General features: G+C 39.3%; 1 protein-coding gene across 2 annotated transcripts in view; it reads right to left on the bottom strand.

Moving 5' to 3' along the window:
• LOC129427673 (leucine-rich repeat-containing protein 38) overlaps window positions 1–14,368 on the bottom strand; it is a 35,684-nt gene extending 21,316 nt beyond the window's left edge. For both annotated transcript variants that reach the window (XR_008638702.2, XM_055184345.2), the window contains exon 1: window positions 12,799–14,368. Coding sequence is in view for 1 of the 2 variants with exons in the window: in XM_055184345.2 (XP_055040320.1) it covers window positions 12,799–13,426 (628 nt within the window). In the remaining variant the exon portion in view is untranslated. The remainder of the gene's footprint in view (window positions 1–12,798) is intronic.
• Window positions 14,369–23,603: the final 9,235 nt, after the last annotated feature.

Below are 23,603 nucleotides of genomic sequence, written 5' to 3'. Positions count from 1 at the left end.
GTAAACAGCCTCATAGATGCATTTACTAAATTAGCGCCTCTACCAGCAGCAGGTGAAACTTAATATATTATGGTATAAAATTATATTTTGGGGTTATAATTTTGCTATGATGACATGTACTGAGATAAGATTTTCAATTTAAACCGCCAGGATTAATTGTATTTTATTACACATTACACTATTCAGGCATTTAGGCAAATAATGTACCCATGATATAAACACAGCATACAAAACAGTCACTTTTTAAAATGTACTTAAAATATTCCAAGTGTACCGAGGTCAAACGATTGATTTATTTGAAGAAAAGATGCAAAAGTGATGACAATCCGCTGTAAATTTCAGATCCGGTGTACTCGTTCAAAAACTGCCGCCAGAAGAAGCGATGATTGTGAAAAGGCATTGGCTGTGTGTCTTGTGACCGATTGCATCATTACGTTAGCTAAGAATGTGAAGCGATATTGGCTCTTGTGACCGACTACGTCATGCTGGTTTATGTTTGAATGAGATCTGACTGTGCGTTTGATCACAGAGTTCTTCATATAAAGTAATCATATGGCTTCAGTTTGCAAGGTTTGCAACATGAATAGTTTGTAATACTTTTATACTGTTTTATGCAATAAATACCCATGACTGTACTTTTACTTGCGTGTTGTGTTTTATATGCTTGAGAAGTGGTTGGGTTTAGGGTAAGGGTGGGGCGAGATGCTCCAAAATATTTTTAAAACCATAAATGTTTATGAAACCGTTTCTACATTTACAAATTCATAAAATTAAATGTGTCAGATCTGATGTATAAGGCAAAAACCTTAAAACGTAACAACAGGTTGTATAAGCTACTGCCGCTACATAGATATCTACACTAGATGTCGCATTGGCTACGGCAGTTCATTAGACTGAATGTGTCAAATAGAGCCGCCATCTTGAAACAGGGGAGCCTCGCATCAGCGTCATTGTAGGCAAAAGTGTAACGGAAATAAAATCACCATAAATCGTCATGAATGCGATTTTCTTGGTTTTCTTTTGGTTTGTTTCAACAGTGAGACATGTATTTAGCATTGAGTCCAGAAAAAATTAAAGTTTTGATATTATGAAAATCTCCTTTTTCTAACTATAATGCATAGTGCTAGTAGGCCTAACATCCCGACGCAGCACAAAAGTCTGGCATCGTCCATGAACTCGAAGTACAGGCGGAGATAGCAGCTTTACCTAGATACTTCCTATGACAAGACCCCTGTTCCAAAATGGCGGCGGTTTTACACATGCTTAGAACCCCAAGGCAACATCTAGTGTATATATCTAAGCTGCCGCTAGAGGACACTAAACCCTTAATACGTCACTTTACGTCGTTAAAATGTGCTTGCACAAACAAGGTTGTTATTTTTGGAGGACAGTCTCCAATAATCCAGTGCAGATCTCTGCATTTCTCTGTCTTTTATGAGTTATACAAATACGCCAGCACATCACCATTAGACTTTGTCAAAGCTCCTTTTGATGGACTCATGATCTCACTTAAATCCATATTTCACTCCTCAAATCTCTCCTCACAGATACTGTATTACCTACAGTATCTGTGAAACCAAAAAGCTGATAAAGTAAAGTGTTATTATTAAAAAACTGCAAGTAACACAAAGTATGTGGATGAACTTACTGGCTAACATCAGAAAACAGTTTGGAAGTGAACAAGTGAGCAATCTGTGACATCGTAAAAACAGCTTAGGTGTTATTAGACAAACGGCCATGTGATGTTGGCAGTTGATGGATTAAATTCAAGATTAGCGACGGGTATGAAGGCCGAAAGCTCTGGGCTAACACGCTTTTTCTCCCGATTGATTTACCTGGCCAAACTGAGCCTGATATTGGAGTCTGGCACCCAACCCAACTCCATTCAGACCATTGACCATCGTCTCATGAATAGCCGGTGTGGATTTCAGCATATTGACAGCCATGCCTGACCTCAGCTTAACTCTGATGGCACTCTATCATGTAATACTACACAGCTACTCAATAGCTCTCACACAAGCTGTGTGACTGAGCTCTCATAATGGTAAGATTTTGCATGTATTAGCATACAAACAGAAAATCAGTGCAAAAGATGAAACGGAGATAAAGGTCAAGGAGAGGTAGAGAATGATGAGAGAGATGGAGTGAGCAATATATCACAGTATAGTTATAATAAGGAAGCTCTCAATATGTGACTCATTCCCATCAGGAGGGGTTTCCCTCAATGGGCAACTCTGTGATGTCACAGCAGTGCATACTATGCATGCCATGACATAGTTTATGCATACTTACTGTAAATAAACACACACAAAGTCTCGCAGTGGAAACACGCCACATGGCAGTCTGGATCCAGAGTTTAATTAAAATTAAAATGACAGATTATACCACACACGTGTAGACATATTTGTCCTCTGTTACATAATGGGAATATATGCAGAAAGTATGCAAAGGATGCTGGCTGGGGTTTAGCCAAGATAATCACAGATGGTAGGGTAATATCTGGCACATATTATACACAAAAAATCTATCTGCAGTTATATTTTAAATGCGATTAAACACCAGACTGTGCATTTTTTTACTTTAAAGGGATAGTTCACCCCCCCCCCCAAAAAAAAATATAATGTCATTAATGACTCACCCTCATCTCTTTTCAAATACGTAAGACCTCTGTTCATCTTCAGAACACAGTTTAAGTTGTTTTATATTTAGTCCGAGAGCTTGTTGACCCTTCATTAAAAATCTATGTACGGTATACTGTCCATGTCCAGAAAGGTAATAAAAACATCATCAAAGTAGTCCATGTGACATCAGTGGGATGTGTTGAAGCATCGAAAATACATTTTGGTCCAAAAATAACAAAAAAAAACAACTTTATTCAGCATTGTCTTCTCTTCCTCGAGACTAAAGTCACGTGACTGCAGTGACGCGGATGATGTGTTATCCTCACACATGTTTGCAAAGTTTTTTTTCAAACTTACAGTGTGCGTCTCCCTCAGACTGTAAACGAAGCCCAGGCGCACAAAAAAAAACTAACAGCTGGGGCGCACCAGATAACACGTCAGCCGTGTCATACATCATCCACGTCACTGCAGTCATGTGACTTTAGTCTCGCGGAAGAGAAGACAATGCTGAATAAACTCGTCATTTTTGGAACAAAATGTATTTTCGATGCTTCAACACATTCTAACTGACCCACTGATATCACATGGACTACTTTGATGATGTTTTTATTACCTTTTTGGATATGGACAGTATACCATACGTATATTTTCAGGGTCAACAAGCTCTCGGACTAAATATAAAACATCTTAAACTGTGTTCCGAAGATGAACGGAGGTCTTACGAGTTTGGAACGACATGAGGGTTTTCATTTTTCATTTTTGGGTGAACTCTCCCTTTAAGTCATATGTAACACTGTCTGTGAAATCTATGCTATAGTTTCATAATCTAATTATGAGATTAGGAACATCAAACATCACTGATTTCGATCTTTAAAGGTTATATTTTATGTAAAAAAATAAATCATCAAAAAATTACTTCAGCTAGGTTTTCAAAGGCAGGGTAACATACTTGTCAGTTCAGGTACTGTGTGCAGACTAAAGATAAATTGTGCACCTGCAGCTCGGCGGGTACAGCATTGTACCAGCAACACCAAGGTCACAGATTTGATCTCCAGAGAACACATTAATAAAACAGATGTGCTGAGATTTGCATTGGATAAAAGCATCAGTCACATTCAGATGTAGACCTATCTCAATACACTTAATAAATCAACAAGCTGAGATGACTTTATAAGGTTTCATCTAACATGTCTTGGGTGGAAAACACTGGTTGTAAATCGGTTAAAAAGGCAACTGTCAGGACGGTCTGAGGTCACAATTATAAATTATAAATGGACTTTGTTCTTAACCATGAGCGGCGATGAAAGAGGTGGATCATGTTTACACCTGTTTCCCTCATGAATGATTCACAGCGGAGGCTGGAGGTGGACTGAGAAAGCACATCCTCATGAGCATGAGGACACTGTGTATTTCAAGTTATTTCATTAAAATCATTCTTATATTCAAACACTTCACAATTCTTCCCTCTACCAAACATCAAGTTCAAAGGTTACACATTTAAAGGCCCATCCATCCATTAAATGATTCCATCAGCCATTATCCATCACAGTTCATTCCGCCAGGCAGCCTACTGTAGTTTGTGTTTAGGGCACACGATCACAGGGGAAATCAGAATGTGTGAAAGTGAGCAACAAGCACAAAACATGTCTACACTGGTTGTATACCAGCAACCCCAAACATACAACAAACAACTGATGCTGAATCTATCTGTCTGCCTATGCAGACATCAATTGCTTTTCGTTAAATCATGAATATTTCGTGTGCGAAGACGTTTTTCCATCCCTCTTCCACAAAATCCAATTTCTTTCCGATGGCATGATAAGCTGCTTTCACACTTTCAAAAATTGATTCCTGTGACCATTAGCTCAAGTGATTTGGTCAAAGTGATATAAATCAGACCTGGCAGTGATTGACTGTAATGAGCTCTGGTTTATTCTGAGTGTTGATGCTCACAGATGAGCTTCTCTAAATGAGCATCCATCTGTCAAACATCACTGAGGGACTATGCTTGTGGTGCTGTGATACTGAAGAAGCAATATTAGATATACAGATTATTTAGGCAATGCTATTGAAAAAACTTTAATGGGTCATTTATACTTTTGTGTAGGACCTACGCCATAGCCTCTATACACTGTAGGTGTGCATCTACGTGTAGTTTTCATTTATACTGTTCACATAATTTTTTGACCTGACAAGAGGGAATCATGCTATGCAGAGCTACCCATAGCCTACAGCGTAGGCGCTACGTAGACGTAAAATTGCACTTAAGGCAGTGGCGGCCAGTTCGTCACAACATGTATGTAGCCCATCATGTGTGTAGTTCGTGATTTCAAAATATGTGTTCGGCGTGTCGAGTGAGCCTGTGTGCATTACGTGTGTTGTCAAAATAAGTGCCTGCTGCAGACGCATCTAAAGGGTTTATGATAAACAGACGCTCGCATTTGCCAGATACTCGCATAATCTCATGCGTAATCAGAGTTTAATATTAAGGGAGTGTCTTGCATTTATTTTGTGAACATGAGCGTCTCTTTTATCATAAACGCTTTTGACGCGTGTGCAGCAGGCTCTTATTCTGACAAAACACGTGATGGGCATGGTTCACATGACTCAACAAACACATATTTTAAAAACACAAGCAACACACATGATTTTGAATTTGCGCCCCTCGGAAGAGCAGTCACGAGCCGCCGCTGACATAAGGAGTCTGTCAACTAACTTTTTTCGACTCGTTGCTGTGTGACGCCCGTCTCTTTCAATGAGGTCATTAGGAGGCGGTCCAAATTCTGGTTTTCCCAGTAACAATTATAAACAAATGAGACCGATGACGTGAACTGCACTGCTTCACTTCCTTTGGTAGTCACTCCTGAAAGTCGCTCATCATTTGTGTGAAATAAATTTTTTCTTATCTTTGTCGCATGGACACGTCCACTTCCTGTCACCAACAGTCACTGTCGGTGTGTCAACGAAGTCGCCAAGCTTGTATTGCTAGTAGCTAATGTATTAAACAACACGACAGACGTTTTCAACTAACCCGCCCACAACTCGGACTGCAAAAAAAATATAGTGTACCCGACCCGCTCCCTGGCCCGCATTTTTTAAAAGTAGTAATTGTTTGAAATAGTTAACTGGCATCTTTATAACGACCCGACCCACCGCAACCCGAACATCATTAAAAATATTTTCGGATCAACCCGGGCATAACTGATGCACGCAGCATAAGAAATGTTAACTTATTTTAACACATGGCTGGTTCAAAGACAAACCCAACCGCTAGGTTAAATATTAACCAATAATGTTCTAGATTCATTCAAACACAACAGTGTGGTTTGTCCATTTTCAACCCAACTCTAAAAAATTTGAGTTTAATAAAAAACAAGATTTTGTTTAACTACTGTACATTTTGTCTTAAGCGCACAATGCTAGAGAATGCTTTATTCTGAAGCTATCATATCAAATAGCTCTAATATCAAACAGTGAAGGGATATACAACAGGGATTTTTCAGTTTTTAATCCAAACACTTCTTTCCTTTATCACTTTTCTCATACTACTAGGAATAAAGAAACTGACGTTTCCTGCTGTTAAGAAATCCATGTTCTCATTAAGAGGATAATCCACGGTGAGCTTTGATGCACTGGATATCTAATAGGGAACTGTATTTCTGACAGAGGCAAAGTATCTCTAGTGTGCCCAGTGGTTCAACAGTAAGGCTTAAGTGGGTAATAAACCATTACACTGATATGAAGAGAACAGCTACGACGTTTAGATGATATAAAACTCTATAAAGCCTGAACCTTGAGGGAGAATACAGTATATAGATTCTGCACAATTCAGTTTTTCTCCCACTCCACCAAATAGTTCAACAAAATATGAAAATTCTCTCATAATTTATTCACTCACATCTCATCCCAGATCTATATGACCATCTCGTTCAATCCAGAATGTTCAAGAGACATCATCCGCCTCTCTTGCACCCTCCCTGTCAATGCAGGGGGTTAGGTCCAAACCCATATCAATACTCAGGTCCTGAGTACTCTGACCAGTGCCTGAAATGTCAGGACCACTTTGCTCAGGGACTGGTGTGATTTGTGAATCAGATGACCGCCAAGTGTGAATGGGTTGAAGATTTACCACATGCACTACACTTACTTCTAGATCATTATCAACAGTGGCTACATCAGACAGGCATTGTGCGACCCGATAAGAACCTGCATACAGTGGAGCCAGTTTGGTTGCAAAGCTCGCTTTTGCATCAGACTTGGGGTGCGTTTTTAAATAAACTAAATCCCAGGGGATATATGTAGCCAGCCTTTGGTGTAAATCATTGTAGCGCTTCTGTCTTTCATGGCTAGCCTCTAGGGCCACTCGTACATGAGTCATCTATAACGCACGCCGCAGGTCCTCAGGCCGACAGATCATGGTGTTATCTAAACAATCAGTAGCTAGCTCTCACCAGTAAAGCATCTGCGCTGGGCTAAAACACAGGCTTTCATGGGCAGTCCTTAGGGCAAAACAAATCTGTGGAAGGTATCTATCCCATGCAGGGTTGGGTACCTTTCACATTTTAACTGGTATGATACCAGTGTAGGTACTTGAAATTCGGTACTCGTTCCCAACAGTACATTTTTTCGGTACTTTATTCTCTATGTAACAACAAAAACTGTGATAAAAATAAGTCTAAACAACTCAATTTAAACATTTTGCTATTCATTTAGAAATGTTCATGTTTTTCAGGTTGGTCTGTAGTTCTAGGTATAGAAGCTTAATAAATTAAGTAAGCAATAAGGTACGAGAGGCTGTGCTGTATCGTGAATAAGTAACGGCTGAAGGGCGTTGTTAGGCACGACGCGAAGCGGAGTGCCTGCAACCCCTTCAGCCGTTACTTATTCACGATACAGCACTTACCTCGTTACTTATTCACGATACAGCACTTGCCTCGAGTACCTTATTGCTTTTATAAAACGGTTAACACACAATATTAAAGTAAAAAAAATATTAGTGCAACTTTCATGAAGTTAAATCAATAAAAGCATTCCTTCCGCTAGAAAAAATAGTCCCTGACTGCGAACAACAACATGAAAGCTCAAATAAAAACAACAAACTGTTCTCAGACTTTGTCTCATTATATGTTTATGTGTTGCTAAGGGTGTTGCTAAGGGCGCAGTGATATTAAATAGAACCGTTGGGTGAAGCGGTCATAGCAGTGTTTTATCGTCAATAAAGCACACCTATTGACCAATCAGAATCAAGGATTGGAACTAACCGTTTTATAATACTGTAATACTGGATTGAGTATACATTTATAAACGGTTTCATCGGACGCACGTGCGGTGACGCGATACGCGACTGGTCCGAACTTTACTTTCGGTTTCAGTTCTTTTAATGGTCTGACTAGTTGCTAAACTGAACACTTAAACAAATACCTCGTCGAAAATAACAAATGTTTTGGTTTCTTAGGTATTCTACGTGTTGTTTATGTTGCTTGTTATATAAATAAACTAAGTTTAAAGTACTTTGTTGTTATTTATTCTTAGTGGATTTTACCGGAAGTTACGTGTTGACCACGAAAGCCGCTTGTTTATGTTGTTACTGCTGAAACTGTCATACCCGCGTTTTATTTCCCAACTGCTACCACTTAGGAGGTAGCTTAACAGACTGTAGGACCAGGACAATCACATTTTTAGATAATTTGGGGTAAATATGTCCATTCCAGCGTGAGAAAATAATAACTCAGTTAGTATTTGCACACTGTCTGAAGCATTAAGATTGGAGCTTTCCGGGAATGCATGCACGCACTGAACAGTGTGTGAGTAGTTCACTGAGATCTGTTATGCGTCTTCTTTATGCTCAAATATTTACATTGCTATGATCTAAAAGCATGTGACAAAGATAAACGATGGTGACGATGCAGCACATTGCGCTGTATGTTGTGTTTGAACGAGTTGGATGGTTCACAGAATCTCTCTCACTTTTTCTACCAGCTCACGCAGAGCCCAGTTGCGTTCTCAGGTACTAAAGTTTGGCACCGATTGATTTAATGTGAATCAATACTTGATAGTACCAACATAATTCGGTCTGTGCTCTAAAAGGTACCGGTTGCAGTACCCAACCCTAATCCAAAGATGTGCGTTTGTCACCTACATAAGCTCTGATGTGAGTTTTCGAGGTCATTTGTTTGAGGGGAAACATGTAAATTGATCCCATGTTACAATATCCGGCCGCAGTACCAGGCCCCAACTCGCAGGTTCCCCGGCCAAAAACCCTGAATCTCAGTAAGTATTTGCGTATCCGTCAGAGCCAACTACGCTCTGTATGCATTTACTGTACTTAACCACTCCTCTGGGTTGTTTCTGCCCCGATCACGAAAACACAGGTGGCTTAAGCTTGGAATGACTCAGAAGGGAGGTCAAAACCCTACTACTCAAAGTGCTACTCAAAACATTTAAAAGAAAGAAATAAACCCCCATGGTTGTACATTTGTGTCAGAAAATGGTGGTGGTTGGTTGTTTTCACCAGAAAAACCCAGAGGGCACAGGATTAAAACCGTACCAGTTATGGATATTCCCCATCCTACTTTGTGTATAGATGCGCTATTAGTAGTACTTAAAGGATTAGTCAATTTTCTCCAGATAATTTACTCACCACTATGTCATCCAAAATGTTGATGTCTTTCGTTGTTCAGTTCAGAAGAAATTATGTTTTTTGAGGAAAACATTCCAAGATTTTTCTCATTTTAATGGACTTAAACGGACCCCAACACTTAACAGTTTTAATGCAGTTTAAAATTGCAGTTAAAGGACTCTAAACAATTCCAAAATGAGGCATAAGGGTCTTATCTAGTATATGACGCATAAGGGTCTGTCTTTATCTAAAAAAAAAAATGCAGTTTTAAACCACAACTTCTCATCTTCCTCCGGTCCTGTGATGCGCCAGCGCGACCTCATGTAATACATCATCACGTCAAGAGGTCATGGATGACGAAACTACGCCCCAGTTTTTACAAGTGTGGAGAAAGAGGACCGTTCCAACGTTGTTGTATGTGGAATGATACTAATTAATGTCTTTATGTGTCAGTTTATTGTTTAAAATGGTTCGCAAATGTACGTTTCATATATGTAACACGTGACCTTTCGATGTCATTACGCAATCACGTGAGGTCGCGCTGGCGCGTCACATAGCCAAATATAGACGAGAAGTTGTGGTTTAAAAGTGCATATTTTTTATTTTTCTTGCCAAAAATGACAATCGTTTCGCTAGATAAGACCCTTATGCCTCGTTTGGGATCATTTAGAGTCATTTGAAACTCTGTTTAAACTGCATTAAGACTGTTATGTGTTGGTGTCCATTTAAGTCCATTAAAATGAGAAAAATCCTGGAATGTTTTCCTCAAAAACATAATTTCTTCTCGACTTACCAAAGAAAGACATCAACATTTTTGATGACATGGTGGTAAGTAAATTATCTGGACTTGAAAATGGACTAATCCTTTAACAGATTTTCTCTCACTTCTGTTTGTTTCACATAACCATCTGATAATCCTGATGAAAATCGGTCAAAGTTATCTTTCTGAAGGTCTAATTAATTTTGCAAAGTTAGTGACCACCTTCACACTCTGTCTCAATGTATGCACCTGTTTTTCCAAGCTGACCTGGGGCTTCACCCCGCCCACTATCCATGCTATCATCAGTGTTTGAGCCCTGCTTGTTGCCATTATTTTAGATTTAGTGTCAAAGATCAAGTTAATAAACACTATTTTAAGTTTGAATACATACATCAATTTAGCAAATAAAACCCTTATTACAACCTTACTGTAAGTAAAGTCCATATAGATGCATATCATGCAGAGATAAATAGAGGTTCTTGGACAAACACAGGCCAGTCCTCTGGATATGCATATTCTAAAGGTCACGTTAGACTATTTGTAGTTTTAACCTCCTGCTCTCTAACGCCCTGAAGTTATAAGAGCTCAGTGATGCAGAAATAAGTAATAAACATGAGGTGAGATGCGTGCTCCTAACTCAATTCAGAGTGCATCAGTGCGGGTACACCGAGGGCTCGGCTTCAGTTTTTGCCCCCGGACTGCTGCGGACGCTGATGCTGATGTATGCTTGGCTCTCGGCTCTTTACAATTCATTATGGCTGCTAATGACTTCTGTGAAAGCCCATGATCAATTTATTTGCAGGAGCCACTGAGGGATATCATATTTTACCCGGTGCACTAAACTTGTTTTCAATGCCCAAATCAAAATTCTCATCAGCCAAGGGAAATGGAATGTGAATGTAATGAAAACAGCGGACGGTAGGGAGTTGACAGTCAATGTGATTTTCTCTTTACAGCGGTTGCATCATAAGGAAATGGAAATCGGTTTTTACAAGCTGTTCTGTGCTTACTCCTTATGAGCAACTCATAACGTACTATTGCATCACAGTGAGTTGAAATACCCACAAGACAAGGTCAGGTTTGTGTGTAAACAAACAGGACTAGAAGCTCATCTGTTCAAGCTAAATGACAGATAATGGAGCTCTGGGGTCGTGTGGTGTTTGCCCATTAGATATATTGTTTGTACAGATGATTGGTTTTCCATTTTATCTACAGGGAAATTACACATGTGACTAGAAGTTTATGTCCAGTTGTTTAATACTACTATTTTACTTATGATTTAGAAAAAGGAATTAGAAATTTAAAACAAAACAAAACACTGAAAACTACAGAATGTACATCCAGTGTAAATATTTTTGGGTTGTTTTAGCGCATGTTTGGGTAAATATGGACAGAATCAACAGTTGGGTCATAAATAAAGTGCTGGGTTATTTCAATTCAATTTTATTTATATAGCGCTTTTCACAATTGTTAATTGTTTCAAACCAGCTTTACATGAATAGATGTAGGGGAAAATACAGAATAATTGATAGATAATATAAAAAGCAGAATACAGCGGCTAAGAATAACCTTACAAGCGAGCGTAGTAATAATAATGTAACTTATACAGGAAAGTGCTAAGTTAATCCAATGTTGGCTGACTCTCCGGGGATGAAAAAAACCCTAGGACAAAAACCCTGTGGGAAAACTCCTAGGAGGGGAAAAACCCTTGAGAGAAATACATGTTTATTTATATGTATAAACACGACAGGGATATGAAACGTGGAAGTTTTAACCTATGGTTGGGTAACAACAACCCAGCATAGGTTTATTTACAACCCATTGATGTCCCAATTTTGTTAAAATGTATGTTTATACAGGTGCAATGCTTTCAATACAGCTTATTATATATGTTATATATGTTATAAAACTATAACAATATTATATTCTAGCATGCAGCCACTGAGTTTATGTTTTGTTTTATATTTGGCAATATAAAGAAAACGGCCCCAGAGAGGATAAATACATGCGACTTTCTAATACAAGACATCTTTGTGACTACGAAATAAGTGTCTGGTGGAAATTCCCTGGACGTCAGCCACATCATTATCCGTTTCACAGAACAATTCTGAGCTCCTCACACCAGACAATGAGACGAATTTTTGTATAAGCCGATTTTTGCTATTGTGACCCTTTCTCTGGAGTATGATGTGCTCTTTAATTCTCTCTCTCCCTTAGGCACACAAAATATGCACACAAAATATGTCTTTATGTCTAGAGACAATGCCTGGACATTTTTTGTACTATGGTAAGGGGAGTACTATGGTAAATTATTTGTGACATTTAAATCTAAACCTGAATATACAATAACAAACACGTTATTAAACTGTTCATTACAGCAAAGGATGACTGATTATAGTTGTTGTTTCTGTAAATACCATGTCTTGAACTGGCTAATAGTATATCAAATACAGACGCACACCAGGCTGATTGAAGCAGGCGTTTAGCATATGTGTGATGCACGTCTGACCATCACAAACCGATCACGAGCTCCGCAAAGGACAGGGCATCACCCAGTACACAAAGGGGTCTCATAATGCTTCTGTACTGTCCTCATTTGTCTGTCATAAGTGTGGAAATCCCTTGTAGTCATTGTGGGGGTGGGAAAGAGCTATATTTAGATCAAAGAGGTCCCTTATTTAAACTAGGGTAATAGGAGAATCATGTCGTACAGTAAAGCTTATGCAACAATTAGATGGCTCTATAATAGCTAGCTAGCTTTAGGGATAATTGCACAGATGTCAAATTCAAGGACTCACCATGAGGAAGCTTGCGACTGTTCTCCACCAGCCAAGTAAACAGGTTGGCAAAGTTGCAGTTACACACCCAAGGGTTGCCTTCTAACCTTACCATCCGGAGCGAGGGCAGCTGGCTCAGGGCACCCACCTGTAGCCCAGATAAAGCATTGCGTTCTAGTTCAAGTTCACGCAAGGATGTGAGACCCGTGAAGGCGTCTTCGTTGACCATGCTTAAGTAGGGGTTATTGCCCAGGCGCAACTTAATTAGGCTCCTCGACTCTCCAAAAGTCCCTTTGGGGATCTCAGTCAGGTTGTTGCAGCCGAGGTCCAGGAAAACTAACCTGGAGGAAGTGCTAAGGGTGCCCGGCTCAATGCGTGACAGCGAGTTGTTGCGGAGGTCAAGATAGACCAGGTCACTGAAGAGCACTAGGAAGTCTGAGGGAATACGTGGGATCCAGTTGTCGGCCAACAGCAGTCTTCTCACATCCAGCGGGATCTCTTCCGGTAGACGGGTAAGTCCTCGTCCGCTACAGTCTACGGTGTGAGGGTCTGGACACAGGCAGGTCGCTGGACAGTTTTCCCCTTGAGTAAAGAAAGTTAAGGATAGCAAAGCAAGGACAGGCTGGAACCGGCAGACACATGGCAACATGGTCAAGAAAGAGGGACGAAGAAAGAGAGGGAATAGGGATGGAAGGGAACAGGTGAAAGGTGGTGATGAAGGTCAGAGGGCAGGAGATTAGGAGAGGGAAGGGGAAAGGGGAAAATTAGAAGGTAAGTAGAAGAATCAGTGCCGGCACATCAGCATCCTGCTGCCTTGGACAAAAAATCCTAAAGAAACCTCGACATGGAGCTGCCGGAGACAGAAGCGGATGTTGTTTTCCGAGAGATCATCTAGCAAGCAGCCCTAAAGTGGCGAGCAGACTGGCTTTGAAGGCACGAGGGGAGGAGAGATAGCAAGCTGTGGGAGGGAGAGAGAAAGCATGAGAGAGTGAGAGAAAGGGGTGGAGATATTCGCACACTGAGGTAAAACGAGACAAGAGAGGCAGATTGAGTAAAAATTGCAGATTGGCGGTGTGGAAGAGGAGGGGGCTCTTCCAGCCTTCCTCTGGCAGTTAACCCACAGGCGTGAGGCGAGGACAGAAGCTTGGCTGCGTGACACAAAAGGATTCAGCACAGAGCGGCTCCGTCATGGTGAGCAAACAGTGAAATTGTTGCATCCCTCCATTTGTCTCTCAGTTGAACGCAGGAACGACTGCTCGACCGGCGACTGTGAACATGACCCTTGGCTCTTGGGTGCTGTTGTAAGTGAACTGTCATGGTTGTAATGAGAAAAATTCCTCCAGAGATTTAGGCGCATGGAAGCGGAGTCCTTTCCCTCTTTCTCCCGCGTGCCGTGCGATCCCAGGCACGACTGTGTGTGATGAGAGACTGTACGGTACGGTTTTGCAGCTCTGTTGCTATGGTGAGGAAACCCAAATATCCATAAAGTAGTTGTCTGCATGCAGATTTGAGACGAACGGGGGAAGTCTATCAGCATGCTGGCTCGTGGACTCTACTGCTTTTTTTCTGTGTTGTCTTTGCCTTTTAATATGGAGGGATGAGCCAACAACACTTGATGTCATTTCCTAGTGAGATAGATTATTACTAATATTATTAATAGAAAAATTATCATTATAATTAAAAGATAATAAAACAAGCATATATATATTTTTAAACAATAAATAATATTACTGCCATAATAAATAATAATAAGTGTATTTTTATAGACTTCTGTGTATGTTAACCAATAAAACCATGTTAACATTCTGAAGACATACACACAACACAGACTCTAGATATTCACTCAGCTTGACCTTCATATGACATAAATCAATTTCAAACCAATCCCTAAGTTTTTCATAAGCGAGGCAGGCACAGATCTGGCCGTGTTCATTGCATTTTATTAGGCAAACCTCAGTTAATCAGAGAAGTTTCTGGAAGCAAATGGCGCGCTTCCCTTTATTTAACTCACATTGGGCAGTCAATCATTGCTGGTTAGTAAAGGACAACTGGGCTGAGCTAGACAAGCGTCAGACTCTGTTTCTCAAAGCTTTTTCAACATCTCCAGACAGGTAAATGGAATTAGAAAATCAGACCTTTGTCACGACGCACTGAAAGGCATGCAACTACATGAATGGAATTAAAATAGGCATAATGGGGTCATATACTGTAGACATCAGCCTGCAATCAAACATCTGTATCTGAAAAAGTCATTACTTATAATACTGTAATTTAAAACACTCAGCGCTCAAAGCAATCTTGCTGAGAAAAGGCAAGTTGTAAGCTATAAAACACAATCCCTGTGTTTATATGAGTACTTAAAATGCTAACTACATAGGCAACTCACAGTGTTTTAGAACAGGAAGTTTTCATTATTATGAATGTTAAACGTGACCCTGTCTGTGAAATCCAGACTGAAGTTTCAAAGACTTGGAGCATTAAATCATTGATTTCATGATATATGTCCTTAGTCAATATTAAGAATAAATCACAAAAATGACTTTAACTGGGTCACATATCAATAATGCTAACATAGCCCAGTTGAGTTATATGTTAATCTCTTCATGAGTGTATACCTTCGTAAGATTCGCCAGCTTCATTATTTATTTATTTCTCCTGTCCTCGTCGAAATCCTGACACCATGTACAGAGAAAACCAGTGCAGATCCGACAATAAAATGAAACTGGAGATGTATCTAGAACATCTCTCATAACTTCCATAATGGTGCATGCTCCCAAAGGTAACGCTCTCTATTGAAGTTCCATAGTTAACTTTGCATGTGTAAAATTAAGTCTCCCTCCAGCCAATCCCCTTAGACCTCAGATCGGTCCAAGAATTGAAGCCTTTGAAGCATCCCTTAAATTATCCCAGGAATGAGGCCACATTAACATAAAACTGCACAATTAATTAGATACGCAAGGAAAATATGTTCAGGGTGGGTGTGGCCACGTCTTTCCATTTCACTGTGAATAAATAGAATATTTTATACGGGACAACCACATTTATTTATTGACTATAACAGGCCATAATTATTAGGACCCTGCATGTTAAGTAGGGCTGTAACGATTAACCGTGCAAATGCGCGTTTTCTCAATACATGAATTTGAATGAATTACAGTGAAATCCCGGCACATCCGAACGCCAGGGGGGGCGCTCTCGTGCAGAAACTCCCTTTGTGCCACAGAAGAAGTAGCGTTACAAACGCTATTCCAGGAAATGTCTACAAGAATATTCATATCGCTGTTCTTCAAATTGTTTCAGGTATTTTCATGATAATAAAGAATATTTTGAATGATTTTGTTTAACGAGTGTTGCTTTTTTAAATGCACATTATAAACGACTACGACTCATAATAATTTTAGATTGATACGGACTTCCTACTGACCAAATGCCATAGTACACGCTCAAGCTGTGCATTAAACACATAATCGCAGCCTTGCGATTCAGATTCGGTTTCAGTTTTAATGGGACACAAAATTAATCGTTACATCCCTAATGTTAAGACAGCTAAAATCTTTTTTTTGTGTTTGTGTTTTTTTTGTTTCTACCTAAAATCATAATGTAAAGAACATTCTGTGAAAATATAACCTTGATATATTTAATAACTGACTGAGTATAAGATCAAGTCAAAGATTAAAATCAATGTGATATCAATGAGTAAAATCAATATTTAATGCTCTGAATCTCATAATTAGATTACGAGACTTATGAGCCAGACAGGCTCACAAATGATAATAAAAATGTGTTTCTCGGGCATTCTTTGAAATAATGCAAAAGCAGCGATAATACAAGAATCTAAAATATGGGTGTCGGAAGCTTTTGTAGCCTAAAAGCTTTGCTTACCTTGTTGTGTCGCGGGAGTACAGTTGGTGAAAGTGATGAAAACACGAAATGGAGTTTAATTTATATGGACTTTTTCATTTCATAGTCCCCCACGGTTTGGGTCGGGTCAGCTTACTTTTGGGGGCTTTTTCACTGGGTGCAGTAGTACCCGATACTTTTTTTAGTTCCACCTCGGTTGGGGTTCAAAGCGACCCTAGCTGATACCAAAACGTGACACGAAAACACAGCAGATCACTGATTGGTCTGAGAGAATCGTCACTACCAGCGTCATCACTATAATGTAAAAAATTAGCTTTACCTTCATGCTAGCTTGCGCTGTCTCGAGCAAACATGTCGTAATCTGTGCTCTGCTATACGTTCCCAAACTCCCTTTTGGCAATGAAAAACATCCACAGGTTGAGAATCAAGAACACCATACCAGTTTTTTCCAGACTTTCAGTTTGTGGTGGCACATTTGCGACATGCACGTCTGCATATATGCTTAAATGCAACTTAAATGGGGCTCAGTGGAACGCGTCAACCGACGCCACCGGTGTTTGTACAGAAACTGTCATGTGAGACAGAGGTAGTGATTAACGTGATTTGCAAACATCTATTTGTGGTGGTCAATTTTAATTTTGTGGCAGACTGAGAAATAAATAAATGTATGGGAATGTACAACGACGCTCTCACTTGTATGATGTCAATGCAAATATAACGACACGCCTATAATCCCTCCCACTGCGAAGTGATACTAAACTCAATGGAAAAGCTAACCAAGCCAAAGTAAGGTGAGCTGACCTGGCCCAAACCAAACCGTGGGGTACTATGCAATGGAAAAGCCCCAAAATGAGGCAAGTGAAATGGATTTGAGGAAGCAGCAGCGTGTAAGTCAAGGCTGTAGCTAAAACGCATAACGAAGTTTAATTTATTAGGACGTTTCTCTAGTGGAACGGATTTGACAGACAGCACTTTGACAAGTGAACTGATATGCGCTAAATTAGAGAAAAAGTGAGCGGGTCTATTATAATTGGTCTTAAAAAGAGAGTAGGTCTTGCCTCAGCCACATGCAGTATAATAGGTCTGATGCTGATGATCTAAAACCATCTACAAGAACTGAGCCCAAACACAACAACCTACACTGAACAAGACAACAGGACTGGTAATTCCTCCAGGGAAAAAAGATTGACCAGCTCAGTATTAAAAGATTTTCAGTCTGCTCAGGTGTTAGGAAAACTTTAAATGAAGCCTAAGAGAACTGTAAAACCAGCCTTGACCTCTCAAATCAATTCAGCCTGATTGCGTGTCTTTCATGCAAAATTACAGGTCACCCAAGAACTTAACTTTTTTGGTCTCTTTCATGAAATGAAACCGAACACCCTGTGTGATCCTGCAAGTAAAAACCTAGCAAAAGTCAATTTTTGCGATTACTGTTTTTTACATAAAATCATATTCTACATTATGTAAAGGAATTCCTTTAAAAATATAACCTTGATATCTTTAATATTGACTGAGTAAGGTCACGGCAAAGATTGAAATCAATTTCTGATGCTCAAATCTCATTCATATACAGACATAGCCTAGATTTGGTCACCTATCTTTGTTTGATTTATTCTGTTTCTCGGTGCCTTGGCTCTCTTCACACAAGGGAATGGTACTTAATGAAATATTACCTGCATACTGTTCCTGTATTCCTATGTTCTTGCCTCTGAAATGAAGATGATATACTTTGTGGATGAATTTAGCACCATACGCTATCTATACTACTGCTAAAAAACTCACAGGGAAAGGGCAGGGCAAGATTTTGTGTGCTAGACAAAAATCCCAGAAAGGATATTAACTAGGACATTGTTTAAATAACATTTCTCATACTGTCTAGGTCTTATGACAAACAGTATGTTACTTCTAATTACATTAAATATTGATGTCATAATCATCTAAAATATTTAACCTTTTTATCTCCAAAGCAGAAGTCAAAGGCCAACGTTGTACCTGGTACAGTAAATAATTAAGTTATTTCTCATCTGACTCCAAACTTCTGTCCAAGACTCATATAATGGTTACAGAACCCAGTTCCACGTAACTAGTATTTGGGTTACATTCAATTATTTAAATCAACTACCAACACCAACACTTGTGTGTAAGTGAGATGACAAGTAATTACTGGAAATATACCACTAACTCTTGTCTTCTGATCCTCAGATGGTTTTGTTTGTGTGCTGCTAAAGGGCAACTGCACTAACACCGCCCAGCGTGACACTATAAATGCATAGCTTCGGGTCGGGATAGGAGGTCCAGCTACTGGCAGGAAGTAAGCTTGAAGCTCCCCAGATGCAATTAAAGCCCTACACATCAATAAGAAATGAATGTCAAGTGCAGCATGTTGTTTAGCTTGGCAGGATGCTAGTTGCCTGTTGAGGCAGATGTCCAGTAGGGCGGAGCGAGTAACAAAAAAGCAACAGGTGTCGGTGGATATTGCCCTTTTAGTCTGTTGTGAGAGCAGTTTTATAGGGTTATATCACAATTGTTAAGATAAGCATCTTGCATTAGAGCTAGCTGGTCCTGGAACAGAGCAAAAGGGCAAAGCTTTCCCAGAGGAGAGGGAAAAAAGCCCTGCAAAATGTCATCCGCCTTTGAGCTGATCTCGGGAATGTGGTGGACATACAAAACGCTCGGCCAGCTGTCAGGACTAAAACTGCGAGCGGAGCAAAAACTGCTATGATGCCAAGTCTGTCTATACTGTAGCTTAAATATGTCGTTGAGGAGTTGAGCAGGTGTCGAAAGCAATAAAAACATTTGATCTTTAGCAATGGGAATTTTGATTTACACAAGTGTAAATCTTCAAAACCGTTATCCTTACGCATCAGTTACATGCTGCCAACAAGAAATATATTACACAGCAAAAATGGGTGTCCACGTACGTTAAGTGACCACGAAGGCAGAACTAACAGAACTGTCATGCAAGATACATGTCAAGTATTACAGCCAAGTGGGCGTTTTCTAGGGCTGTGTATTGGCAAGAATCTCACAATACGTATCACAGTACATGTCTTGTGGTGCAAAATATTGCGCTACATTACCGTACTGTAGAGTGAGGAGATATGTTGGGATATTTAGGGGTGCGCGGGGCAAAAACTAACGCGGGGTTAGTTGTAACACGGACTGTTTACATTGTTGCACAAGGTTGAGCGTTTTGATTTTCCGGTATTTTTTTTCACGCTGTCAAAAGACGATCTCCCGCAAATTATTATTTGTTATTGATGAACGAGTGTTTTGGTGGCATGTAAGTAAATTTTTTCATCATATGTTTTTTTTCGGTTTCTAAGTTGGGTGTGTAAAGATACCAAATCCAATGCTATGTCATATTAATCAGTGTCTTGTTGACTAAAACATAGCATCGTTTTGAAATATGTCTGCAGCTCTTAGCAACTTTTTTGGTAGGCTTGAAAATATTTTCACCCTGCGGGGTTAATTGTAGCCCTGTGTTACAACTAATCCCTCAGCACTTACGATATAGAACCGCTAACGTTAGCATATTTCTTGTTGTTGTTTTAAATAGGCTGGCTGCCAACAAATTTATTTTTGTTCATCTTTAATTTTGATTGAATAAGGCCACGTCAAAGATTGAAATCATAATGAAATGAATGGCTAAAATAAATTTTTTCCCAAATTTTGCTGCTTTATCTCACATATTTAGAGATTTGTATCCATTTATAATTGAACTATTGTTAGAAAAGGGCTGGATGAATGAATACAGTGTGGATACCTGTCTATTATAGACAGATATATAAACAAGATCCACTTCAAGTATATAGACAAAATAGTATTGAAATATTTGCCTGCAAACTTAATTTTTAGCAAGTGTTACAACTAACCCCCTGCCTGTTACAATTAACCCCACCAATGGGGTAAGTTGTAACGTTTGCACTTCGGTCACGTTTGGTGTAATTGTCCAAGAATGGTAAATACTAGAAACTAACTTTAAAAGATGATGTGTTGCTTGTGTAAAAATATAATTAATCAAACTCAAATATTTTTTTAAAGATTTAGCCAAAACCAAAAAGCATTAGGTTGTGCCCTGCTCTCCCCTACTATTTTAGGGATATAATTTAGGAATAAAATTAAAGGTCATTGATTTTAGGTCAAAGCTGTCAGAACACACAACCAAATGCAAACCTTAGCAAAAAGAATTGTGGCGGGCCCCATGCTAGTACTGTCCTGTCATTTAAGTTCAGAGATAAGAAGAATGCTATCTAGTGGTCGGGATGTAAACTCCAAACGAAACAACTGCCAACATTTTTTTTTTAAGAATTGATACAGTATTGCCAAACCCCAATACTCACATTTATATTTCTTATACCCCTATTGTTTTGTGTATGTTCACATAAATAATTACAGACCAGGTGTCAATTACAAGTGACGAATGGTCACTCACACTTTAAGCGCTGGCGGATATGACCTGAAGCTTATCCGTGAACTAGTTTTAGTCTTGTAGCGTACACTTGGCTTAAGATTAATGCATAAAGAGCTGTCTTCTAAACTCATAAATTTAACCTCTCCTATCTTCTGACAACCCATTATGTTCTCTGTGCACTCACTGTGGATAGAAAACAGCATCCCTGCACCTTCATGTTTACCATTTCTTGTCCAGAAGCTAAGAGATGTGATATATCTTAGATTTACTGTGTTTCTGGCATTGCATTCTTAAAAGGAAGACTGTTGTTTCAAGGTCAGCTGAAATGAAAAGACAGCACAGATGCAATGACAAAACAAAACGATTCCTGTTATAACGCGAGAACAGATGTTTGTGCGGTGAGTTTAAGTGAAAGTGTCAGTGAGAGGCTTTTCTCAACAGTGCTCTTTAAATTGGTCGTGTCTCAAGATGATTCCTTGTATGTTGTTTATGTGTTTTGATAGGTCAAACCTTGTAAACTCTTGCTTGTTTATTTGGTCTCCAATAAATGGGAAATTCATTTAACTTTATTTGCTCTAAATGGCTTAAAGAGGCTGTCAGGGGAACCATTATTTTAACCATACAGCTATTGTTGCTGAACAGATTTAAGTCTGCAAAACCGAAAATAGTACAAATCGAAACAGTACCAATCGTAACTTAAAGGATTAGTTCACCCCAAAATGAAAATTGACTGATTATTTACTCACCCCCATGTCATCCGATGTCTTTCCTTCTTCAGCCAGATTCAGTCAGAGTTATTAAAGGGGACACAGCATGAAAATCTGACTTTTTCATGTTTAAGTGCTTAAATTGGGTCCCCGGTGCTTCTGTCATCCTAGAAAAAGAGAAAAAGATCAACCCAGTAACTTAGTTTTGCTAAACCATTCTCCACAAGCATGTGAAAAAATAGGTCATTAAAATTTGGCTCCCCTTGTGATGTCAGAAAGGGGATAATACTGCCCGTTAATCTGGATTATCCAACCATGGCACTGCCATTTACAGCAGAGATCAACTTATTTGCATTCAAAGAGTCACACCCCAAAACGCCACATTTTTGCTCACACCTACAAAGTGGCGATTTTAACATGTTATTATAAATTATCAATGTTTTAAAAAAGGTCTTGTGAAATGTCCCCCTTAAAGGTCTTGTTCTTTCTGTGTTTGTGAAGCTTTGATTGTGTTTACAGTGCGCAACATAACATGTGTTCATGTTTCACGTGTAAAAAAGGCGGTATTTTTCACACAATTTACTTATCTGTATACTGCTGTTTTCACTGTCCTAAAAACAGGCTGATGTCTTCCTTGTTCTAGGAAGTCCCTCCTTATATTTCATTTTAGTGTCATTTTAAACTGTACAACATTTTTTGCACAACACTCTGGACATCTGGGAATAACAAACATGCAAATGTCGCAACTGGCCAATCATAATCAAGTATTTCAACGAGCAGCTTAATAATAAAGTTTTAATTAGATTTAAACATCTTTAAATAATACTCTCCTAACTTGCAAAAGCGTGAGGATTGGGGAAAATGTCTAATGACATTTATGAAACATATGGACCAAATTAAAAGCACATTAAAATTATTGTGATATTTACAATGTTCTTAATTTCATCAGCAAAACAATAAAAAATCAGATAATTCGATAATTACCCAGACCTGCACAGTAATTACGAGTGTCTCCTGTTCTGGATCTATAGTGTAAATTAAAAGTATGGATTGTGCGGATACATGATTGATTTTACCGCGGTAAGGACCCACTGTCTCACTCTCTTTAACTGTGTCACTTCTCAGCAGGGGGAACGTATACCTCCGCCACAGGAACACAGTGATGTGAAAATGACACAATTCGCCTTGAGAGAAAAAAGCGAAGAAATACATAAAACAAACAGAGCATGCTGGAGGTGAGATCCATTTAGTTTCTCATTTCCTCATCACGTTGTTTGCCACCTGCCCCTCTCGTCTCAGCCGTGGTTTGCTAGTCGATTGTGTTAGTGTTATATTGCTTGAGCCGAGTTTCAGCATCTTTCACACCCGCGCTATTATGGGAGGTGTTTATGCGAGCGTGACAGCCAAATGATGACGGGGGCTATCAAAGTGAACTTTGTTTTATTCGGCTTCAGCAGATGTCAGCATCTTTGGGATTTTGCTTGGTCATGAAAGATTTTAAGGCCATGTTTTTTAATGTTAACTGATGAAAAATGTGTGTTAGATTGTTTCAGCTTCGAACTGTTTGATGTGTGAACAACAAGCAGTTTGGCTCCCCTAGTGGCTGTTTTATCATTTTTGTGCCAGATGTTATTATTATATTTATTAGAGCAGTGTACTCATAATTAAACTACATGACGTATTAAAACCAACAACCCTGCTGTGAAAAGCAACAGATACATCTCTGCCTATAGGTCCCAATTATCCTGCCGTTTTCTTTACAGCAGAAGTGATGGAGAGGTCATTAAAGTGCTCTGGCCCCTTTATGAAATGTCCAACACAAACTAATGGCAATTCCTATTTAC

Source organism: Misgurnus anguillicaudatus, chromosome 14 (genome assembly GCF_027580225.2).
Source record: "Misgurnus anguillicaudatus chromosome 14, ASM2758022v2, whole genome shotgun sequence".
Classification (NCBI taxonomy): domain Eukaryota; kingdom Metazoa; phylum Chordata; class Actinopteri; order Cypriniformes; family Cobitidae; genus Misgurnus; species Misgurnus anguillicaudatus.
The sequence above is the reverse complement of the archived record's forward strand: the minus strand, read 5'-3'. Positions and strand labels throughout refer to the sequence as shown.